Source organism: Macrobrachium nipponense, chromosome 1, assembly GCF_015104395.2.
Source record: "Macrobrachium nipponense isolate FS-2020 chromosome 1, ASM1510439v2, whole genome shotgun sequence".
NCBI lineage: Eukaryota > Metazoa > Arthropoda > Malacostraca > Decapoda > Palaemonidae > Macrobrachium > Macrobrachium nipponense.
In genome coordinates, this window is record NC_087200.1 from 189,687,130 (window position 1) to 189,712,330 (window position 25,201).

Below are 25,201 nucleotides of genomic sequence, written 5' to 3' on the forward strand. Positions count from 1 at the left end.
ATATGTAATATTTTCACACACCTCTATTTTAACGAAGCATTTATTTTTATAATGGTAATGTATTAAAGCTAACTTTTAAAGGGAATCACAGTACTAATTTTAATTTCATTTAAAAGTTAACTTAATACTTTTGTAAAGACACTTTTTTTTTTTTTTTTTCTTTTTTCTCTCGTGTAGTCAGTGTAGCGTAGATAGTTTTTAATTGAGATCTATTTACACCTTTACCTTCTAGAACTGTAAACGCCTGTTCAAAACCAAACACATAACTAAGAGTTGTATTAGTCCAAATAAAAAGCACTGTTTGTTTATGAAAAGGAATTTCAAAAACAAAGAGAAAGAGTCAGAATAAAGAATTTCTTAAAAGTGGTTGAAAAGACTTCTAAAAATAGATTGGTTGGTCAGAAGGGGAAAGAAGAGAGAACCATGTTGTACAATGTAATCTTCACACACTCCTTTATTTTTACCAACCATTTATTTCTTTTTCATGAGTATATTAATTTAATGAAATTACAGTTACTGTAATGAAATTACAGTAACTTTAATTTTATTTGAAAGTTAGCTTAATATTTAGAGAGCATGATTAGGGTCATTTCCAGTGTTCAAACTCTAGTAAGCATTTATTAGCATTTTTAGAGACTGTGCCAAACTTACGCAAAACTTTCCTTTGCAAGAGGGTGTCTGGATCCTAACCTCGCAGAAGACTTTTTATGATTTTTTTTTTTTTTTGGCATTTATAAAATTCTCACTGCTCAAGTTCTGGGAAGTGACCCATATTCTTAAAATTAAATAGGGATTGTCATTCTGGGGTTAAACAAGCACTTAAAAAACAAAAAGCTCCTTGTGAAATTGGCAAAATTACACAAGAGAAAGCATTTACCTTTAATTTCCTCTCATACACAGAACCGTTTTACATATCTACTTTGGAAAACATTTACACTGCTAGAAAATCTTTAATTCTAGGCAAATCACTAAGCTGCACAAAAGTGTATCTTAACAGAAAATACTCTTAGTTTACCAAGAACACACTTTGCTATGTATTCAAGGATTACAATAATGATTTTGAATACAGTACTATAGTCCCTTCCCATATTCTATATATAACTACAGTACGTACCTTCCCCTTTAACGATGACTTAACTTACAAAACTCACAAGTAAAAAAGAGGTCACAGCCATTACGTCTTACTACTTGCTCTTTGAAAAAAAATCTATTTATCAACCATAAACTCTTTAAAAAAAATCTATTTATCAACCATAAACTGAGAGCAAAAAGACTAAGTACAGAATAAATTCCAATAAACAATTGTTGTGGTAGCATTGGAGAAAAATGTGAACTATAACATATCACAAATATAAGAAAACTCAGTTAATCTTAAATAAACACCAGAGCTACTTACAGCCTATAATGTACTTATTCTAATCAGACAAAGACATGATAAAGTACAAACCTAATTTGGATAACATGACAGCTGCATTATAAATAGATCTAACATACACTGACTCTTTAAAATTTTTTAACAGATAAGCAATGTAACGCTAATTGCTGCCATCGTTCAACTCTTAAATTTTTAAACAGATAAGCAATGTAACGCTAATTGCTGCCATCATTTAACTCTTAAACTGTACTTCAAGGGAAAAATCTGCCTCAATAAAATGTGGGAAAGTGAACCAACAGCGTTCAAGTTAGAAAGCTAAAATAAACAAGACAAAATAGCTAAGGGAAGAATTCACACATGTAAAAGATAAACTTTAGAACTAGTACAGTAATTCCAAGACAATGGGAGATATCAAGGACCGATCATCACTGTAAGTTAGTAAACAATTAATTTTCCAGTCACAAGGTCTTGAGATAATTAAATTTCACATCACTTCAGTGTGGAAGACTTATAGATGCCAGTTCTACAAAGTGTCTCATAAGCAAACACTATCTTATACTCTTCTAGAATTCAAATTTTACTAACACTCAAAATATATACAATTAAGTATAACAAAAACAATTAGCATTCACATCACCAGTTTAGTTCATCCTATACTTTGGAACTCACCTACAACTATACAATTACTCTGACCTATGAGAAGTAATCTAAATATTCCACCACAACTAAAATAAAGGAAGAACGAAAATCTGATTTATCATAGCCACTTCATATTTCATAAATGCCTAATTGTGGATGCAATTAAAACTTTAAATTCATAACATACACATAGGCACAAAAAATATGTATCTGCACAAAAGCATGATCACCTTTGTAAGAAGCATTATCAGATTTTACATACAAATGATGTTTCATTGTGATGTCAATCAATAACAAAGTACAAGTACAAATGGAATGCTCTAGTACTGAAATAATTTATTACTTGACTTGGTGGCCTTAACTAGAGCGTCTGTGTATCTTTTCGAGGAACTTGAAAAAGACATTATGGTTGAGACCTCGAGAAATCTGCTGAATGTGAATGCGAATCATGGATGAAGTCGAATCTTCGTATGCACGGTAGGTTGCAGGAAGTCCTAATTCCTGCAAAAAGAAACTGCCTCAGTAAACGAATCTTACCTCTTAAAATAATTCATATCAAAGATTTAAAAAATGATGGATTCTGAAACGCCTTTTAAACCAACCGAATATAATCTCCAGAAAACATGCATTAAATTCCATGAAGTACTCAAAAGGCACCAGAACATCCATTTTCTTTGATAAAAGGGAAAATAAACCAAGCTAAAACAGCACCAAACTGACTTGGATATTACCCAATCACAAAATTAACAATTACCAGTAAATGTGCCAGCTTATTCAACCTTTGCTGCCCAATATACTCAAGGGCACCAAAAAGGATAATTATGATGGGAAACACCATGGGCTAAATCAGAGTCAACTATTATGAAGAAATTTAACAATGTTCCTACCCAATGTAAGATTGTCCAAATTAAAATATAAATAAAAATATAAAAACTTAGCAATGAAGAGATCAAGGAGTGCTAAAAAAATGTTTCAACAAATACAGCATTAAAGGGGGTTGGTACAAACTACTAATAAAATAAATAAATAAAGCTTAATAAATATGTTGAATAATATCATGGATAAGATGGGACCAGAATAGTATATACATATACAAATGACAATTAAGAAGCATATTCCAGGTCTGCAGAGTGTAAGCAGGGAAGATAATAAAACTGGCCCTGAGAGATTTGAGAATGTATAAACCTCATGGCCAACTGGAAAAACAGACAATATAATAACAGTAGCAAGACCACTGACATTCCATGAGCTTAACAAAATATATATGAAACTTACATATGAAGAGATGAGACCAGAAGTGCAAGAAAACAGCTATAGAATAATGAGGAAGAGGAAATGGGGATGACTTGTTATATGAAAATCAAAGTGGAATAAGGCTGCTTGGGCATGCATTGAAAATATTAGGGAAGGGGCTGGAGGAAATAAGAAAAATTATTAAAATCGGGAACTGTCAATTTAATTTCATAACAGACAGGACAAAATCAAGAGCAGTCTTCATGATGAAACCACTACAGGAAAAATATGCAAAGTGGCGAATATACAAAAAATGAGGACCTTGAAATGGCATGTGACAGAGAAATCAAACTACTACGTAGATGGGTACTATAAGGGAAAAGGGCACCAGAAAAAACCATCAAACTAATGATGTTCCTCTACCATAACACAAGATACAAAAGTGTGCCAAAAACTTATCCCAAGGGAGTTACCAGAAGCAAAATAAAGTCCTAGTGCTAATGGCAGAATGTGAGGAAAAGACTGGGAATGTTTAAAAGGTAGAAGAGTAGAGTGGATAGAAATTATTAAAATTTATTGTAAAATAAAATCAATGTAAGCAAATCAAAGTTCATGGTGACTGAAAAGGAAGCTAAGGGAAAATATACTTAGTAACCACTCATGACCATGGCTACTGTGGAAAAGGTGTACGTATTGTCCTAGTAATGCAAAAGTCTACTAAATTTACATGGTGCAGATTTTGTATGCCCAAAACACCTTCTCCAAAAAGAGGAATACAGGCAGTCCCCCGGCTACGACGGGGGTTCCGTTCTTAAGCCGGAACATCGTCAAAAATCCTAAGAAAACCTTAGTTTTAATGCTTTGGGTGCATTGAAAACTACGTAAACTGCATTCTTATTGCATTTTACACACACACAAAAAAACCTTCAAATAGTGATTATTTTGCATTTTTGGTGTCATATTTTATCTGCCAGATGAGCGTTGTAGGTGTCATAACCCTGGAATATGTGTCGTAACCCTGGAAATAATGTCTGATGAATATAATTGAGAAGCGCCTTGACCTCGGAACGTCGTAAGCCGAACCCGTCGTAACCCAGAGACTGCCTGTACTAGATGGATGGAGAACCATGCTGTGATAGATCAATGGGTCTCATAAGACAAAATATTTTTGTTCCCTTGGGGAAAGAGCAAAATTAAAAGCAATGGCTGAAAACGCAGTAAGAGTGCAGCTACAGCCTGGGTGCAATGAAAGAGCCAGCACAGAGAAAAAAAAGACTGATGATGGTTATGTAAAACCTGTGCTGCTCTACGCAACACACACAGAGGCAATGAAAAAGAAGTGGATAAAGTTTTAAAAACACGTTATCATAGAATAATAAGAGCCGTGACAAGAGTTCAGAGGGAAGACTGTATTATGAATGAAAAAGCAGTAGAGAGATATGGTTTCCAGTGGCTGGAAAATAAGGCCTCTCGAAGATTGAGATGGTTGTTAAAGTATTGAGAACTGATTAAGAACATTTAGCTGGAAAACCGGTAAATATGCAAGTAGCTGTAAGATGACCACAGAAATCATGGAAAAGCTGGAGACCTAGACCTGATGGGAATTAAAGCAGAACTGCACAGGGCAGGGGAGAATAGTAAGACCTCATTTCATATTTACCCTGACAATGGGGAAAACTAACATAACATTGATGATCATGATGACAATTTATTTCCCAAAACCAATATGTAAGGAACAGAATACCAACGAATAAAACATGTCATATCCTTATTTTCAGTTCCTAAAAGTGGTATTAAATCAATTGATATTTGCCTTCAAAGCCCCTGCCACTTTACAATGTACAGCAATATAAGGTCCTTCAGTTCTCCATTGGAAAGAACTTGCCGTTTTTGCTTTAGTAGATGCTATCTACGGTCAAAAGCAGTAAGATAAAATTTTAACATGAATGGCAACAAACGATTCTTCAGGTCACTGTCGGAAATACTTGTATTTTTTCTTTTTCTTTTAAAAGTTCAGAAGGCAGTTGGATATCAGTACCCTGTATATCTCATCACTACCAAAGTTCTTGTATGAAAAGTAAGAAATTAGTTATTAACATTTATCTAACACGATCCTAATTATATTAACAATATATTGTACAGTTCAATATTACTATTTTCACTATCTTTAATTGATCTTATAAATCTTGGAAATATCTCCCCTTCTTAATTCTTCTAATTGTTCTTCTTCTGACCACCCTGATTTGTGACTTCATTTGTCTGTCCCTCACTTAATCTATTCATTTAATATATTCTAAGGTACTGAAGGTATGAAAATTAAAACTTTTACCTTCACACTAAAGCAAGAGATGAACAGAATGATACTCGTAAGCCTATGCTACGGGACAGCTGAAATTAAATCTTTAATGCTTATGATTACTACAGTACTGATAATTAAGAAAGTGGCAATTGTCTTATCAGCTACACATAATTGTTTATATATGAATCATTCTAAGTGAAAGTGGAAAATACATAGTATTGTAAAGGAAATGACTGAATAATATAATAAACTCCAGTCATTTTTTGTAAGAGACCTTTGTGTTTGACAACGATGACACTTACTCGCATGGTTACTAAATTTTAAAGAAATCTAATGATGTTGTCAATTCTTTGTGTTACATAGCCCTCGTGATAAGTCTAGAAAAAATGTTACCTGGTGTTGCCACTTATCATTGTTATATTATAAATACAGAGATAATAAATTACTATTTTATTTTTAATCATGTTCCACTGACCCCTATTTCATCTTTTTAGTAAATAATGCTGTCAAACTGGCCCTTTGTGACAGTTATGAAAAAACGTAATTGGTTACCAGTGTGCATGATGGAGTCTACGGAAATGCTGGGGATTCATTGGGAGACTACCTGAGAGAATACACACCTCATACTGTATTTTTGTAATAAAACCCTGAAATGTAAATTTGTCTTATTTTTTCAAATTGCCCATGACAAATCTTTGTTACTGAAATAAGATAGCCCTTGCCTTGGTGAAGTTTTCTTTTCCCACTCTTTTGAATCCAAGGAGATGCTGTATTTCATTCTTCCTAAGAAAAAGTTTCCCATACCATAGGAGTATCCAATTTTATGATTTTGTCTTATTCTAAAATGAATTTACATGCCTTTGAAAATCCTAGGTTTCATCTTCCTTCCATCATCATATCAGATTACCTTGCTCTCTTGGTGGAAAGACCAGTCTTCACCTCATTTACTATTTTTTTTCTCTCAGCAAACACGATGCTACCCATCTTACCACCATACCCTTCTCTGATCCTTAATCCTCCTCTATATTTTCTGCTTACAAGCTCAAGTCATCTTCATTAATGGCTATCAAGGCACCTATACCAGTTTGCATTCTGATATGATAAATTCTGATACTGTATGATTTCTGGATTCTAATATGACAAATTCTAATGAGTTCTGAATCACTTCCTTACATACAGTCTTCCGTAGAGACATACAGTTTTCTGTAGAGCTTTTCTTATAACAGCAAAATTTTCCATTTCACCTTCATAATGGAAATGTACTGGTATCCCTTCCCTAAGAAACATGATCCTTCTAATCCTTCACAAAATTAATTCCACTTGAAATTTGATGTTTACATTCCCGAGTTAACTCGGGTGTCATAGATTATACTAATTTCATTATTTTTAAATTACGTAGTACATATTATAAGGAATTACTTTGGATGGTGGAAAGATAAAAAGACTAAAATTTAGATTAATGCAACATTCAAAATTTATCTTTTCCATGCTTTGACAGTTATAAACTTGGAGAGAAAGTTTGCTGGAGCTGCATCTGACTCTGGAAGTTCATAAAGTAAAAAATGCACACTGCCATCTATTGGCATAAATGCAAAGTACTAAATGTTTGTGATGGGGATATAAAATATAGAAAATGAGAATTGATCAAAGAACAAGTAAATTCAGGATATAAATATAAGCAGGAATATTTTATAAGCAGGAACAAATATTCTTGTGATTGTAAGAATACATGGTAGTTAATCATGAGAACACTTAAGATAATCTGAGAAAGGGGTTAAGGGTACAAAGTTGCCCCCCCCCCCCCAAAAAAAAAAAAACACACACACACACACACCATATCTTCCAAGGAACTCAAATGGCATATGAACAGAATGTAAACAAAGTGCCAGCCTCAGTGCAATGGTGATGACTTATTATTCCTCCATGAAGTCTGTACGTATTTATGAAACGAAACAAACGTCGACACAAGAATTATTTAATAATTTATGGGGACCACACCATTACCACAAAACTTCATAGGTAAAGACCTTGGTGACCCAGGATTGCCTCTAGTGCATTGCAGCCTTAGATCAGGTCAACCAAAAATATCAAAATTCAAATAATTTACCATAAAACTCAGCAAACTCTTTCAGGGTAAGAGAGTACAATCAAGACAGAAATTACGAAATAAATATGAAACACATCAAGATGACAAAAAAAGACAACATAAAAAAGTCTTGCACTATTTAAAAAGAAAAAAGTACCTACATAAAATTTTACAAATTATTCACGAGATATATTATAATTCTTATTTAATAGACCAAATCTACTACATACATCGCCAATAGAAGGGATTAAAAATTTTTCCAATATGATTTTTACAAATCTGGCAAGATTGCAAGTTTCTTTCTGACTTTACATTCAACAACTGATTAAACTTAATACTATCTGCCATTGTAAAATATCTTTTAATATACATTCCTCTCAACACACTAAAGGCTGGACATACTAAGGTACAATTGCATTCGTGAGTCTGATCCTGAGTGTTGCACTTTGTGCAAATTACTGGTCCCTGAGAATCTAAGTATATATTATGCACAGTTATCTAGTTACACAAGGTATTTTACTTGAACCTAATTCTTGCTAAAATAGTCTATAGTTTGAGCATAGTCGTCTTCTTTCTCTGCGTTTCTTCCCACTTTTACGTGGGGTCGATGTTTCTGACAGCTTTCCTCCACCTGGCTCGGTCAAACAGTGTCCTTTAACAACTGTTTGGCTCTCAGATCTTCAAGTATATCCATTCACTTTCACTTCAGTCTTCCTCTTGCTTTCCCACCAGGAACCTCCATCTGCATCACTCTCCTCCCTACATATGTCTCATCCCTTCTCATCAAATGTACATACCACTGCAGTTTTCTTTCCTCTCTTATTCTTTCATTTTGATCCGCTACTTTTGTTACTCCACACATCCTTGATAGTTCTATGACTTTAGTACTTCTCCTAATCTTTTACTTTGATCCTCTATTTTTGTTACTCCACACATCCACCAGAACATTTTCATCTTTACCGCATCCAATTACTTCTTTAGCATTCTCCGTACTGGCCATGTTTCTGCTCCATACACCACAGCTGGTCTCACTACTGTATTATACACTCTTCCTTTAACCATTATGTTTACTCTGCTGTCGCACATGACACATTACATCTTTCTCCAATTTTTCCACCCAGTCTGCACTCATTGTATGTTATTTACATCTAAATTTCCATCATCAGCTACTGTTGAACCAAGATATTTACATTTTTCTTTTCTGTTCAACCCTGTTCCTTCCATACTAAATCTCAGTCTTGTTCTTTATTAAAACTCAGGTATTCAGTCTTCTTTTTAATCCTCTGTCTTCCAGTACCTTCCTCCACTGCTCTAGTTTTGACTCCACTACTCCTCTGTTGGTGCCCCAAAACAGAATGTCATCAGCAAATAACATGCACCTGGGGGATTCATAACTTATTCCTTGAGATGGCACATCCATAATCAGGTCAAAAAGATATGGACTTAAGGCAGATCCCTGATGTAAACCAACTATCCATTCAATTAACCCAAACTGCTTCTAACCTGCATATTTGCTTCTTCATACATATCTTGGCCGACCAATTTTCATTAACTTCACACAAGCAAGTTCTATTTTTCTGTATCACTTTATTATTATTAATATTATCATTATTATTCAGAAGTTGAAATGTACTCATACGGAACAAACCTGATCGCCCACTGATGCACCTTAACTGTCAACGAGTGGAGCTGGCGAGACACCAGCCCCACCCCACCCTCCGCTTGTTCACATGGGTCCCGCAGTAGTGCTGTCTGACATCAGAATCACCGAGTGACCTTCCACTGCAGAGAACAAATGTGGAGATGCCCATAAGGGACCAGCTTCTCAAGGGATGACAAGATGCTGAGGAGAACTTGCCACTGGAGAGTGGCTGCTCCATCTGAGCAAGGAGGACCGAGCCAATATCCTGAACTTATGCAATCTCTGGTACGATGGACAAACCTCAACACTGTCGTATCTATTACCATACCAAGGTAAAGAATCCTCTAGCTGGGAAGCAGATTGGACTTCTTCAGGTTTACTACAATGCCTAGGACACAACAAAACTGGAGAAAACTGTCCTTGTCCTAAACTAACCTCTCCCTGGAACTTACTAAAGTCCAGCTAATCGTTGAGGTATCTCAACTGGCGAATTCCCTGAGCATGGGCCCATGTCAAAGACAGGGTAAAGACCCTTGTGAACACTTGAGGGGCTGTAGTTAAACCAAAGTAAAGGACCTTGAACTAGAACACTTGCTATCCAAGGCTGCAGCAGAGGAATTTCCTGGATGAAGATTGAATTGGGATTTGGAAGTAAGCGTCCTTCAAGTCTACCAACAGCATGAGGTCGTTCTGCTTTACCGCTGCAAAAACCGTCCAGGGTGTCTCTATCCTGAACCTTGTCTTCCTGACAAAGTGGTTAGTGTGGAAAGATCTATCACTGGTCTGAAATTGCCCATAGCCTTTGGCACCAGGAAGATCTGATTGTAGAACCCCGGTGAAGGAAGATGAACTACCTCCATTGTGCCCTTGTCCAACATCTTTGACACTTCCTTCCTGAGAGCTAAATGCTTTCAAGAGCCTTGAGCGTAAGTCAAGTTGACAAGGCAACGATCTGAGAGAGGAGGAGGAAAGACAAAAGGTAGTAGATATCACACCTGAAGGGCATCTAGTACCCACTTCTCCACTCCACTGTATTGCCATTTGGCCCAATGGTCAGCCAGGCTTCTCCCACACCCAGGCAAGGGGTAGGGAGTGGAATCATCTCTATCGACGACCCACCCTGCCTCTCCCCCTAGCACCCATTCCTAGCTTGGAGGAGAGGGGCTGAAAGGGACGCGGCTGCTACTTTTACTTTGATGGAGCAGTTATGCTGAGGAGTCCTAATGGACACCGACTGCTTGGCAAACTTCCTTGGAGACTGCCTACTCTGCCTTGGAGGAGGAGGAGGATGCCAAAAACAAGCCTCCAACTTCATGACTAGCTGTGTCCTAGGAAAGAGAAGTTGCGATTCCAGGAGGTCCCCATTTTGAAGAGAAGACACGGACTCAGGACCCACTGAACTTGTCACCTTCGACAGGGAAGCATCTCTCCTAATCAGGAGTAGGTTGGCCCACAAATTAGCACTGAGATAGCCTAGGTAAGAAATGGCTTTAGCGCCAGACCCAAGCAACCTGATGAAGGAAGGCAAGCTGATGGAACCTCCTTCATGATGAAACGACATTATCCCGCCCACTGCAGATGACCACAAGTCCAGCCATGACACAGTCTGGAAGGCAGAAGAAGCAGTCGACTCCAAAGCCGAGGCCTCTTGAATGGTCAAGGAAGGACCCTCAGGCCTAATTTTATCTAAGATAGAGTTAAGCCAGGCTTTAAGTGGACCACGTCTAAATTAACTTGACAAGATATCAACTGAAACATATTCATCAAGTAGTACGAGAGGAGGGGGGAGAAGCTTGAATGACCTATTCAAACGTAGGGAGGCATCACATCTCAAGACCAAAGCACTAACATGCTGTAAAAACGATTGAGCATAACCCGAAAATGGGAGCTCAAACGACGCTTTGGCATCCTATCTTGAGCCAAGAAAAGCCTCTATGCCCGCAGGGGTCATAAAAGTGTCCTCCCCATAAGATTACTAAACTCACGAATGATATCAATATCCTCTGAGAAAGAAGACAGAAACTCTTGACTCTCCCCCTCCTCCGGATCCAGAATGGGAGAACGATGATGTTATGAAGACGACTGAGAAAGATCCTCTTCCATTCCTGCAGCAAATGCAGAACTTACCTATGGAGTCTGGGCAACACCCCTTCTACCAGATGGATTCTGCCCTTGAACAACAGAAGACCTTGTGCATAAGGACTAACGAACACAGTCACACGAACCACATACACAGTCATGTGACAGAGTATGTACACAGTCATATGATGGAGCAAGTACACAGTCACATGACAAACCATGTACACAGCCATACGATGGAGCACATACACAGTCATGTGATGGAGCATGTACATGGTTGTGTGATGGAGCACGTACACAGCTGTGCGATAGAGCCTGTACACGGCAGTGCGATGGAGTATGTACACACCAGTGTGATGGATCACGTACGTGGTCATGCAATGGAATATGTACACAGTTGTGCAATGAAGGATGTACATGGTCCTGAGAAGTCAAATGACTGGGCAGAATATCCTGGAGAAGGAGACTGCACTCTGCACCTAGAAGAATCACGATCTCTGACTCTTTAAGGTGAACAATGCACACAGAGAATGAGAACAAGAGAGCCTAGGCCTCTTGGACACAGGAGAAAGATGGTCCTTACCATCAGGCAGAGGTGAAGTAGCCCTTCTATGATGAGAGACATGCCCATGGCCTAAAACCATTTCACATCCACGACCTACAACAGCCTCAAGTATGACTCTAGCATGTCCGTGGGGATGAGTAGGCAAAGAAACTGCAGGCTCTGTAGAACTCCCAGAAGGTCCTTTATCAGCAACCTGAGAAGAGAGCACCTTCAACCTCTTAAACGGAGCCTTTTCATAATTGCAATGAACTCGAACAGACTGAAGAGACAAAGAACATGTGAACTCTAATGAGGGGAAAGTTCATTATGAACTGGAACATGTCCAAGTACGTGAAGTGGGGAGACAAGTCCATGCTGAGATGGTGAAAAACACCTTTCACTCTCAGAAGAAGCCACAAAGTCCTGAATCTTCCAACATCTGAACGAGGGGGAGAAGGAGGAGAAGGGGAAGGAGCCCTTGGCCTATGATGCTTCTTGCTAGAAACTCTGGCATACCTCTTGCAAAACACAGAGTCCAGCATATCAACCATCGCTTGAAAGAACGCCTCGGAAGGGTTGTGATGAAGTCATGGATGAGGCTGGGAGTGATGATTCGTCATTCAGACTGGCAGCCTGAGTCAATAGCCTCTCTGACTGCAAGATAAAGGTCGACCTAAGATTCGTCATAGTTGCTGATGGTGTCCCGCTACGCGGCAGCACACGCAAGCCAAAGTAGTGTAGACCAGGAGGAGAGGGAACTGCCAGGGGAGCTGGAACAGGAAGGCAAGCAGCCATGAAATGCGACAATAGGCCTTCCAAGGAGGGGTTACCCTGCAGGCCTAGGGATGGCCACACAGCCACCATCTTGTGCAAATCTGTATCTAAAACAAAATAGCAAGATGGAGTAGCCTTTCCTCTCCCGGGACGGAGATTACCTACTGCGAGAGATGGGGGTAACGTTATAAACAAAGTCACCCAGCGCAACTGGTGATACTTCTAAAGACAAATCAATGGAAGAAAAGGAAGGTGACAGGGTGTCAACAGAAGATGAAGCAGAAGGAAAAATTCTGGAAGAAGGGGAAGCATCATTGTCCACTTCGAGAGGCGTGAATCCTTCCCAAGAAGGACAAGTACTAGTCATCCTATGGGACTCCCTCTTCTTGTAGAAATTCTTCCACTTTGACACAGACCAGGAATGACATTCTGGGCAAGGGTTAGTGATATTACAAAAATTGGAACAACACCTACTGTAAGTGGAATGGGGATCAGTCAAAGAAGCAGCCAAAAACCTCAAACAGGGAAAACCTTGGACTCCCAGACACATGTGTTGATGGGTCCTAGACTTCTTGGCTGAATCCATAATAACACACAGCAGGCACACACACTCAAAAGCACAAAGAAATCACAGGCTAAACAAAAAAACCAGCCTGGGAGGGAGGAGCACAAACATGAGCATCCACACTTCAAGGCGGTTGAGGAAAGACTAGTGCGTCACAGGTTTCCAATCGTGGTCGGTTACCAGCCTCAACCTCGTATATGCACGAGTTGCCAGATGCCACAGACTTCTTGCATTACAATCTTTGATTGTTTTTAACCGGTTTCCAGCTGGCTCCAGAAGATTATACTATCGTTAAGACCGAAGCTTTTTCCGCATATGAACAATTAGTATATGGCAAGTCTAGTCTCAGCGTGTTGTACTTATCTACTTCTAACATTATGGAAGAAAATAACTTTCAAAAACTACAGAATAAATGTTTAATCTAAACTACTGATGAGTCTAAAAAACATTACACACTTCAGGCAAAATGGAGTAAATACCTTATAAAGGTCCTTCACTTTGGCAATGCTATCTGGGTCCGATCTGCCATAATGCTCCTCCATCACTGCTCGCTGTGAAGGGGATGCCCGTTGCAATGCCACAACAGAAAGCCATGTACATTTACCTTCTTCAATATCAGTACCTACTTTCCCAGTAACACTTGGATCCCCAAAACAATCTAGGTAATCATCTTGTACCTGTAAAAGAATACAAGTCACTCTATTTCTCTAAAGCATGGAGGTTTATTTGAATATTATTCAAAGCATAACTATTCTGTAGTACAAATGCTCAGACTGATCTCACAGTTCCACACTGTCAAGGAATGCTGTGCTAGTGATGTGTACTCACATGGTTGTGCAAATGTAAATTCTACCAAATTAAAAAAAAAAAACTTTCTGAACAATTCACAGCTGAAAATACTAAATGTAGCTGTTCATAGTTAGTGTAATAATGGGAGTGAGACATCCAAAGCTGGACAGTGTCTATTCAGACCTATCATAAAAATGCTAATTCTTAAATTTATTTGTAAACTTAAGATGTGTAACAATAAGAAGAGATGTAAAAAGCAACCACTATACAAAATTAACATCAACATTTTAAACATTTCAACAAATTACAAATGCACTGTTATTCTTAATAAATAGCCACCACAGAGGTGATTGAATCCTCGATTACTCATCTATAATTTTCATCTGTTATTGTCTGGTTTTGATATATATGCATTCTTGAAATATTTGAGTTCCAAATACCTATGCAAAATGCCTAATATTCAATATAAGCTCAAAATTTTGAAATGTATCCTAAAATGCAAAGCACCTTTGTATTAAGTGAGCTCATCTTTGAAAGAGATAGATAATGATAACAATCTTAAAATACATGTATAACCTAGTACTACTAGTTCCATGACATCATAATTACTCTAGACTGAAGGTTGAAAAGGGATTTGTGCCATTTACGGGCATTACCAAAATTATTCTCATGTAAAATTTAATTAGAAAAAAGGAAATCATTTGGTGAATATGTTGTACACAATGACTAAAATTAACCAATTTGTGATGAGTATACAATTTCTTATAGTTATCATCTTGCATCATTCTTTAATTATAATACAGAGAAAATTGCCACAAGAGTTGCCAAATCTCCTTCTAGTATTGCCTGTTCTACAATATCAAGGTTGGGCAATGTGACAGTCAACACAGTAATAGCTGGATAAATTGGACAGTCAGCAAAGTAATAAATTTGGATAAAAGGCACAGTCAGTACAGTAATAGCTGGATAAATGGGACAGATGGTACAGTAATAGTACCTGGATAAAAGGGCCAGTCACCATAGTAACACAAGAGATAAATGGGACAGTAACTACAGTAACACAAGAGATAAATGGGACAGTAACTACAGAAATACCTGGATAAAAGGGACAGTCAGTATTGTAATACATAGATAAATCCGGCCAGTCACCATAGTAACACAGAGATATATGGGACAGTAACTACAGAAATACCTGGATAAAAGGGACAGTCAGTATTATAATACTAAGATAAATCAGACAGTCACTACAATAATATCTGGATATATGGGACAACCAGAACAATAATATAATAAGAGAGAATGTTAGCACAGTTACCACAGTAATACGTCAATAAATGGGAGAGTTAGAACAACCTGGCACTGCCTGGGATAACTCTGAAGGACTAAAATAAAATGTTTCTGCACCTCCTTGTGCTGACTGTCCCTTTTATCCAGATATTACTGTTCTAACGCTCCCATTTATTAACACTTACACACATACTTAGAGACTCACCATATTTGTGGGAGATGGTTAACAGACCTCCTGGCAAATAGCTGATAAAAGAAACTGCCATTAACCGAAACTCGGCAATTTATGGCGCTTAAGGCGACCAAGTTTCAGTAAATGGCACTGATAACCGGTTAATGGTGCCTCTATTAGGTATGTTCGGGTGCCATAACTCAATTATCGGCACCTTGTGGCACCAATAACTGAAACTCACCCTTATGGCGCCATAAATCATCGATTTTATGGCACTCGACAAGCCCCATAAAACTGGATTGCCATTAACTGAGGCCGCCAATAACCGGGGACTGCCTGTATTTTGATATTTAAAACAAAAAATCCCCCAAAAATGCTTATACCTGAGTTTTTTAAGCTTTATCACAAAATGGGCATTTATTCACAAAAATGATATGAAAATACAATAATTTGTGAATATTTTCCAACGAATTTTCCGTGAATAATTGGTATATACAGTTCATATAAAAATCTGTGAATAGGCGAGTCCACAAATAGCGGGGTTCGATATATATATATATATATATATATATATATATATATATATATATATATATATATATATATATATGTATATATGTATGTATGTATGTATGTATGTACTGTATGTATATGTATGTATGTATGTATGTATGTATATATATTATATATATATAATATATATATATATATATATATATATATATATAATATATATATATGTATAGTATATGTATATCTACATAAGTATGAAGACAGGAGCAATCACTCAGGGATAGACATATTGGAGTAGGGAGGCGCGTTTCTGTCTTTCATCCATTTATTAGCGCCGACGTTTCGTATCAGCTTGGATACATTTTCCAGGCTGAAACGATTACACATCAATTTGCGTATAAGTAAAAAGATACACACAATGTTTACCAACACCAAAATTAAAAACCTTTTAATAAATTAAGAATAAAAAACAGAGTAAAAACAGAAACACAGAATAACAGTGAAAGGGCTAGGAGCGAATACAGAGAAACAAATTAGTTAAAAATAGTAAAATAATAATAATAATAATAGAAAAATACTATAAAATAATAATGATAATATCTTTTTACTTATACGCAATTGATGTGTAATCGTTTCAGCCTGGAAAATGTATCAAGCTGATACGAAACGTCGGCGCTAATAAATGGATGAAAGACAGAACGCGTCTCCCTACTCCAATATGTATATCTATATATATATTATATTATATATATATATATATCTATATATACTATATATATATATATATATATAATATATATATATATATATACCAGGCAGTCACGGCTTACAACGGTTCCGGCTTACGACGTTCCGAGGTTACGACGCTTTTTCTTAAATATTCAATGGAAATTCCGTCCTGGGTTACGACGCTTGTTCCGAGGTTACGACGCTGACGCTTCCGACGCTCCGAGTTTAACGACGCTTATTTTAAAAAACGCATGCTATGATAAAAAATCCTTTATAGTTTAGCACAGTACATAATAAAAATATGTTTTGGTTACATTACAACAAAAATTTTGAGGTTATGATGATTTTTGACACTTTTTTTTTTCGGTATTTTTTCAATTTTTTAGTTTAGGACGCCGCATATGCGGAACTAGTTTGCGGTGCGAATGAATACACTAGCTTGGGATGCGCAGTTTAAAACAGTCCAAAAAGCGCAAATATAATGAAAATCATTGCTTGTTTCCAGTACATAATTAAAAAAACTAAGTTTCTGGTTAGATTACAACACAAATTCCAAGGTTACGACGTTTGTTATGCCTTTTTAACGATACCTCATATGCAGAACTAGTTTTTGAGCGGAGGTGCATAAATTAATTAACGCTATTAAACTGTATGGTAAATTGACCAGGCTTGACACTTTCTTTCACAAGTCTCCAGTACCACCACCTCCCACTCCTAGTCCTGGTAAGGAATTCTGAACTGTTGTTTTTACTAATTTATGTGTTTTACATAGTGTACATATTAAAATGTGTTAATTTTTTAATGTAACAACTAAATGTAAGAGTAAATTGTAACTTCATTAATTTTTCATCATTTGTAATTTTTATTGCAGAGAAGTGGTGACAGTTTCCAGATCCCCCTGTACTACCTGTGACAGTTCCAGATCTCCTTGTGTACCTACCTGTGACAGTTCCAGATCTCCCTGTACTACCTGTGACAGTTCCAGATCCCCCTGTACCTGGACCCTCTGTATCAGCCCGCCCACCTGTACGTGTACAATCAGGTAAGCAATTTCATTTTCCTCATTTTCATGTTGGAAATTGTTTACACCCTACATACATACGTACACTAACTTACATAGTGGTACAATGTGTTTGCAGTTGCATAACCTTATTATTTTTTTTTTTTTTCTTTTTCATTTCAGGACCCCTTTGATAGTGACAGTGACCCAGATGACCCTGAGCCTTTCCATGGTTTTGATGCCTCGCCCTATACATCAGGTAAGGAATCCTTAACAAATTTGTATAAAATGTTTTATAAATTGCTAATAGAAATTTTATTAAAAGTGTACATATGCTACAATTACATCCACCTTATAATATATTTATGTACCCTATCATTCTTTCCAGATGTAGATGTTCCCTCATCAGTTGATACGAGTATCACCTCTCCAGAGCCCAAATCAGTTGATACGAGTAGTATCACCTCTCCCATTCCTTCAGGTAAAAGAATTCTTCATTTTTATATTGAAACATACGTATTACACACTACATATGTCAAACAGTAATAACATGTGCAGTAGTTACAGTAGTAGTAACTATCATTTTATATATTTTTATCATTCCAGACTCCCAAGCCACCTGCCCTTTATCCCACTCCATAGCCCAGCCACCACTCTCATCGTACCCATATGGCCATCCCAGTAAGCAAGCCAACCACTAGAATTTGGTAAGGACATTTTTTTTTATTAATGTTTTATTATTACATATGTAATAACCATGTTAGTATGTAACATACATACTATATAATCATATGTACTATTACATTAGTCATTCTAGACTGGCATGCACCTGTGACTTACATAAACCAGACCTCTACATAGCCTACAATGTCTTCATTTTGCTGAAGGTAAGGAATTCTCAGTTGTGTTTAATGTTTGCATACGTACAATAAATTTTTTACACCTAAGTGGTTACATACTGTCCTTTAATATTAATTCTTCATTCCAGACTGCCCATCATCCTAGCTGTTATCTGTGATAAAGCACACTGAAGTTAGGTTTGGAATGCATCCTTATCATGAATGCTCTACACCTCCACCTCCATCTCCCACAACCTAGGTAACAGCTTTGAGACTCACTAAAAGTTGGTAAGTTATGTAAGGAATTTCTAAATTAAGTTTTATACTACATGTTATATGTGATATTAAACCACTGTATGGTGCATATTACTAGTATGTAACTTACTATGCATAGAGTACTTACTGACAAAATTATTTTTTGTACATTCCAGAACCCCCTGAATGATGTAGGCTATGGGGCCACCATAAGACTTTGTCCATCCAGGGTTACATTGAACGACAACTTTAAAACTAAAAGTAAGGAATTAATTAACATACATTAACTCTTTTAGTACTCTTGATATATCTACAGTAATTAACATATTGCATTCACACTTTTCTGTAGTGTATATTTTGTACACTAATTTTGTTACTTTTTCCTCCAGACCAACATTTTTCACACAACTCCAGGTTGTTACTAACAAATTACTACTACAAGTGTCATCAAGGGATAACTACAAGTAGAAGCACCATTTTTGGATGGAAAAAAAAACCCTTCAGGAAAAGTATACGTATCACATGTAACATGTAGTGTACACAAATATGAACAGTAATGGTTTTTAACATACAGTAGACATATTACATACGTACATAACTTTTTTTTACAGGAATTTCCAACCAAGTTTGATTATGTACATACATGTTATAAACCACTGTACGTATGGGTTACTGTATGTAACTTACTAAACATACATAACATGACTTAACTTTGATACTTTTGGTACATTCCAGAAAACCAGGACCCCCTCCATGATGCAGGCTATGGGGCCACATAAAACTTTGTCCCATGGTTACTAGTACATAACATAGCACGACAACTGTAAAACTATGTACTACTGTACTAAAGGTAAGGAATTATACATAGTAGTAAACATACATTAAGTAAGTTTTATACGTACATACTAAAAAAAAGTGACCAAGATCTCTCACATGGGATAAGTTTGATCAAGGTCCCTCATGGAATTACATACTGTACACTCCCTGCTGAACAAGGGTGTTGACCAATCATTACAATATGCATACCAGTTGATATTAAACCACTGTATGGTGCATATTTACTGTATGTAACTTACTATGCATAGTAGTACTTACTGGACATTATAATTTTTTGTACATTCCAGAACCCCCTGAATGATGTAGGCTATGGGGCCACATAAGACTTTGTCCATCCAGGGTTACATTGAACGACAACTTTAAACTAAAGGTAAGGAATTAATTAACATATCATTAACTAAGTTTTATACATGTTATATATGTTGATATTAAACCACTGTATGGTGCATATTACTGTATGTAACTTACTATGCATAGAGTACTTACTGACATACTAATTATTTTTTGTACATTCCAGAACCCCCTGAATGATGTAGGCTATGGGGCCACATAAGACTTTGTGCATCCAGGGTTACATAGCAGGACAACTTTTTTTAAACTAAAAGTAAGGAATTAATTCACATACATTAACTTTTTTACTCTTGATATAACTCAAAGTAAGGAATTATAAATTTTCTAAAAAAAAAGTAAGGAATTAATTAACATACATTAACTCTTTTACTCTTGATATCTATAATTACAATATGCATTCAGGACTTTGTGTAGTATTTTTGTACTAATTGTGTTATACTTTTACCTTCCAGAGCTACCAGACTGGGATTTTAGTGTACTCCAGGATCTACCAAATACTACTACGAAGTGTACAGTGCATAATATAGTGTTGAGTGATAATCTACCTAAGGATTAAGTGTAGTACATTGTGCTTTATAGTGTCACAAGAGTTTAATAAAGAATTTATACCTTCAAGAACCATCCTTTGCCATTGAAATAACCACACTACACATCATGCAATATACTTGCATGTCACACAGTAAGGTCTCTAACTTTTTCTTAGTTTAAGGCATATTTCCAAGTGTCGTTCCGGCTTACGACGATTTTCGGCTTACGACGCGCCTCAAGAACGGAACCCCCGTCGTAACCCGGGGACTGCCTGTATTTATATATATATATATATATATATATATATACATATATATGACTGGTAAAAGTGTTCTGTAACAACAGAATTCCATCTAATAAAAGGAGCCCATAAAAACACCAAAAATGTAGAGAGAAAAGCACTATATTTCAGAGACTGCTGTCTCTCTCTTCAGGTATATGAATGAGAAAAGTTTACAGAAAAGGTGGTATTTATTTAACCAAGAGAATTCGTCCACAAGTAAGGACCAATTTAGGTCAGCCCCCGCTTGATAATCTTCCTTTAATCTTCTTAAGCGTTGGTTGAATGAACACTGCGTCGACGATGTCGATGTCAATTCCCTTTTGAGATGTTCATTACCTCGCTCTTTATTAAGGCGATTCCATCATTTGACTCTGTACCGGCAGTTGCTGCTATAAATTACACGTGACATATTCCAGTTTATTCTATGGTTATGTTCATTTATATGGTTTGAAAATAGCCGAGTTCTGTTGTCCATATCTAACTGACTGTTTTGTGTTGGATTAATCTCTGGGGAAGTGATTTACCTGTAAATCCGATGTAAGATTGGTCACAGTCCTGGCATGGGATCTCATATACCCAGAGTCTTTGGGCGATGTCTTTTGTTGGACGTTAATCAAGGGATTGGCTAAGGTATTTGGGTAGGTAAATGCAAAAGGGTGGATTTCCCAAGGGTGTGAGTTACTCTTAATCGTCTCCAGGTGGGGAATTTTTATTTTATTGTTGGGAGTGTCTCTGGTCTTGTCTTTAGGGGGTCGGTAGAAAATTACGTTTGCTTTTTGAATTGCTTTCTCAATTATATGGTCAGGATACTTTAAAGATGAAAGTTGCTTGCGAATTAGTTCAAATTCTTTTTCCAGGAAATCTAGGGAACAAATTCGTAAGGCTCTTAAGAATAGGTTGCTAGCTAGACCTATCTTGATAGTATTGTCATGATAGCTAAAGTAGTGAATATATGAAAGTGAGAACGTTGGTTTTCTGTATATGGTAAATTTGTATTCTGTCGTGTCTTTGATTATTAAAACATCAAGAAAAGGAATTTTGTTGTCTGTTTCCCATTCAACTTTAAATTTGATGCTGGGCACTAATGCGTTTAATTTTGAGAGAATTCATTAAAATTACCCCACTTATTATCCCAAAATGTTAGTATGTCATCCACGTATCTCATCCCACAGCATGTTTTTGGGGTTTTATTGCATTTATTACTGTAGTTTCAAAGTATTCCATGTACAGATTGGCTAAAATATAGGACTTAAAGGACTACCCATACTACACCCGAATTTTTGCCTTCTTAGAATGATTCCCGAATGAAAAATACGTTATTAGATGCACATAATTCAACTAACTTTATTATTTTGTCAAGTGCCAAAGGGAAATGATCTGAATAGGGGGATAATTTTTTCCCTTAAAACTGAAGAACGTCCTGTACTGGTACTTTTGTGAATAGGGAGTCTACGTCAAGGCTTAAAAGTTTTATGTTGTGAAGTGGTATATGTGCTTCTCTGAATTTGTGACAAAAGTCTTCCGAATGTTTGATGCGACTGGGAGAAAAAGTGCCTAAAAACGGAGAAAGGAGGCCAGCTAACCATTTAGAAATTTTGTAATTGAAAGCTCCGGCGCATGAAACGATGGGTCTGAATGGAAGATTGTCATGACCATACTATCAAGATAGGTCTAGCTAGCAACCTATTCTTAAGAGCCTTACGAATTTGTTCCCCAGATTTCCTGGAAAAAGAATTTGAACTAATTCGCAAGCAACTTTCATCTTTAAAGTATCCTGACCATATAATTGAGAAAGCAATTCAAAAAGCAAACGTAATTTTCTACCGACCCCCTAAAGACAAGACCAGAGACACTCCCAACAATAAAATAAAAATTCCCCACCTGGAGACGATTAAGAGAGTAACTCACACCCTTGGGAAATCCAACCCTTTTGCATTTACCTACCCAAATACCTTAGCCAAATCCCTGATTAACGTCCAACAAAAGACATCGCCCAAAGACTCTGGGGTATATGAGATCCCATGCCAGGACTGTGACCAATCTTACATCGGATTTACAGGTAAATCACTTCCCCAGAGATTAATACACAAACGGTCAGTTAGATATGGACAACAGAACTCGGCTATTTCAACCATATAAAGAAATGGAACATAACCATAGAATAAACTGGAATATGTCACGTGTAATTTATAGCAGCAACTGCGGTACAAGAGTCAAATGATGGAATCGGTGCCTTAATAAAAGAGAAGCAGGTAATGAAACATCTCAAAAGGGAATTGGACATCGGACATCGTCGACGCAGTGTTCATTCAACCAACGCTTTAAGAAGATTAAGGAAGATTATCAGCGGGGGTGACCTAAATTGGCTTACTTGTGGACGAATCTCTTGGTATGAAATACCACCTTTTCTGTAAACTTTTATCATTCATATACCTGAAGAGAGAGCAGCAGTCTCTGAAATATAGTACTTTTCTCTCTACATTTTGGTGTTTTTTTATGGGCTCCTTTTAATTAGATGGAATTCTGTTGTTACAGAACACTTTTACCAGTCATTGTCAGCCCATTATGGAATTCAACCGCCGTTTCCACGATTCTTCACTCACTTCCAGAAGTCAAGCCAGTTTTCCGCAAGTTTGAAAAAGAACTGAACAGACTACACCGGCTGAAACACCAAAAACACTTTTGGAAGAATGCCTCAAAGAACAAGTACTTCCAAAAATGTACGGATTCGGGAGATGGACTCTGCAATCAAACCCCTTCCCTCTATCTATCACACAAGATTTTCCTGGAAGAAAGAATCACCAATACGAGAAACGACATCTTCGTGCTACGCAGAGTGATATATGGAATCAATCAATCTTCGCCTCCTCACTACGGACCAACGTATACAGGTATCTGATTTCATTCTGTTCCGACATTGCTGCCTATAATAGCGTACTCATTCCAACAGACTTTTACGCAAGTTAAATAACCTAATAGATAATAGCGCATGGAATAATCTTGAACAACAAGACAAAGTTTTAAACTTATCCAACACCCCCCTACTGTAAATCAACATTTAGTTTTAAATTTAGGCTTATCCTTTGCCCTTATGCCAGACCGCAAAAAACAACCTAGACTTCATAGTGGCTTTTGATAAATTCATATCTGACAAAAACTACAGCCGTGAAGAGATATGTTTAAAAAGAGTGTTACTAAATGCTTTAACCGACCTTCATAAGAAATATCCTGTTCCCCGCAGATTCATGATAGCCATCCACTCGCTAAAAAAGTTAGATGTTATAATAAGTAGATCCGACAAAGACGGCAAAATTGTAATAATAAGGACAGAGACTTCTACCTCGACAATCAACCAGCTCCTTAGCGACACAAATACTTACGAAAACTGACGAAAAACAATCCCCTCCAGAACGTTCCCCTTTACAGAATTTTTTCGGAAAGTAAGATTAATTGGCCAAGACAAAAGAGTATTGAACTATTAGAGAAATTTAAAGTAATTAATCCTAAATTACCCTACTTTTATGGTCTTCCCAAAACTCACAAAGACAATCTTCCATTCAGACCCATCGTTTCATGCGCCAGAGCTTTCAATTGACAAAATTTCTAAATGATTAGCTGGCCTCCTTTCTCCTTTTTTAGGCACTTTTTCTCCCAGTCACATCAAACATTCGGAAGACTTTTGTCACAAATTCAGAGAAGCACATATACCACTTCACAACATAAAACTTTTAAGCCTTGACGTAGACTCCCTATTCACAAAAGTACCAGTACAGGACGTTTCTTCAGTTTTTAAGTGGGAAAAATTATCCCTATTCAGATCATTTCCCTTTGGCACTTGACAAAATAATAAAGTTAGTTGAATTATGTGCATCTAATAACGTATTTTCATTCGGGAATCATTCTACAAGCAAAAAATTCGGGTGTATATGGGTAGTCCTTTAAGTCCTATTTTAGCCAAGCTGTACATGGAATACTTTGAAACTACAGTAATAAATGCAATAAAACCCAAAAACATTGCTGTGGATGAGATACGTGGATGAAATACTAACATTTTGGGATAATAAGTGGGGGTAGGTTTTAATGAATTCCTCTCAAAATTAAACGCATTAGTGCCCAGCATCAAATTTAAAGTTGAATGGGAAACAGACAACAAAATTCCTTTTCTTGATGTTTTAATAATCAGAGACACGACAGAATACAAATTTACCATATACAGAAAACCAACGTTCTCACTTTCATATATTCACTACTTTAGCTATCATGACAATACTATCAAGATAGGTCTAGCTAGCAACCTATTCTTAAGAGCCTTACGAATTTGTTCCCCAGATTTCCTGGAAAAAGAATTTGAACTAATTCGCAAGCACTTTCATCTTTAAAGT

General features: G+C 36.8%; 1 protein-coding gene across 1 annotated transcript in view; it reads right to left on the bottom strand.

Moving 5' to 3' along the window:
- Positions 1-867: 867 nt before the first annotated feature.
- LOC135219943 (farnesyl pyrophosphate synthase-like) overlaps positions 868-25,201 on the bottom strand; it is a 375,303-nt gene continuing 350,969 nt past the window's right edge. Inside the window, exons 3-4 of the mRNA XM_064257180.1 lie at positions 13,716-13,913; positions 868-2,515 (exon numbers count right to left, since the gene is read on the bottom strand). Coding sequence (XP_064113250.1) covers positions 2,372-2,515; positions 13,716-13,913 — 342 coding nt within the window. The 3' untranslated portion in view covers positions 868-2,371. The remainder of the gene's footprint in view (positions 2,516-13,715; positions 13,914-25,201) is intronic.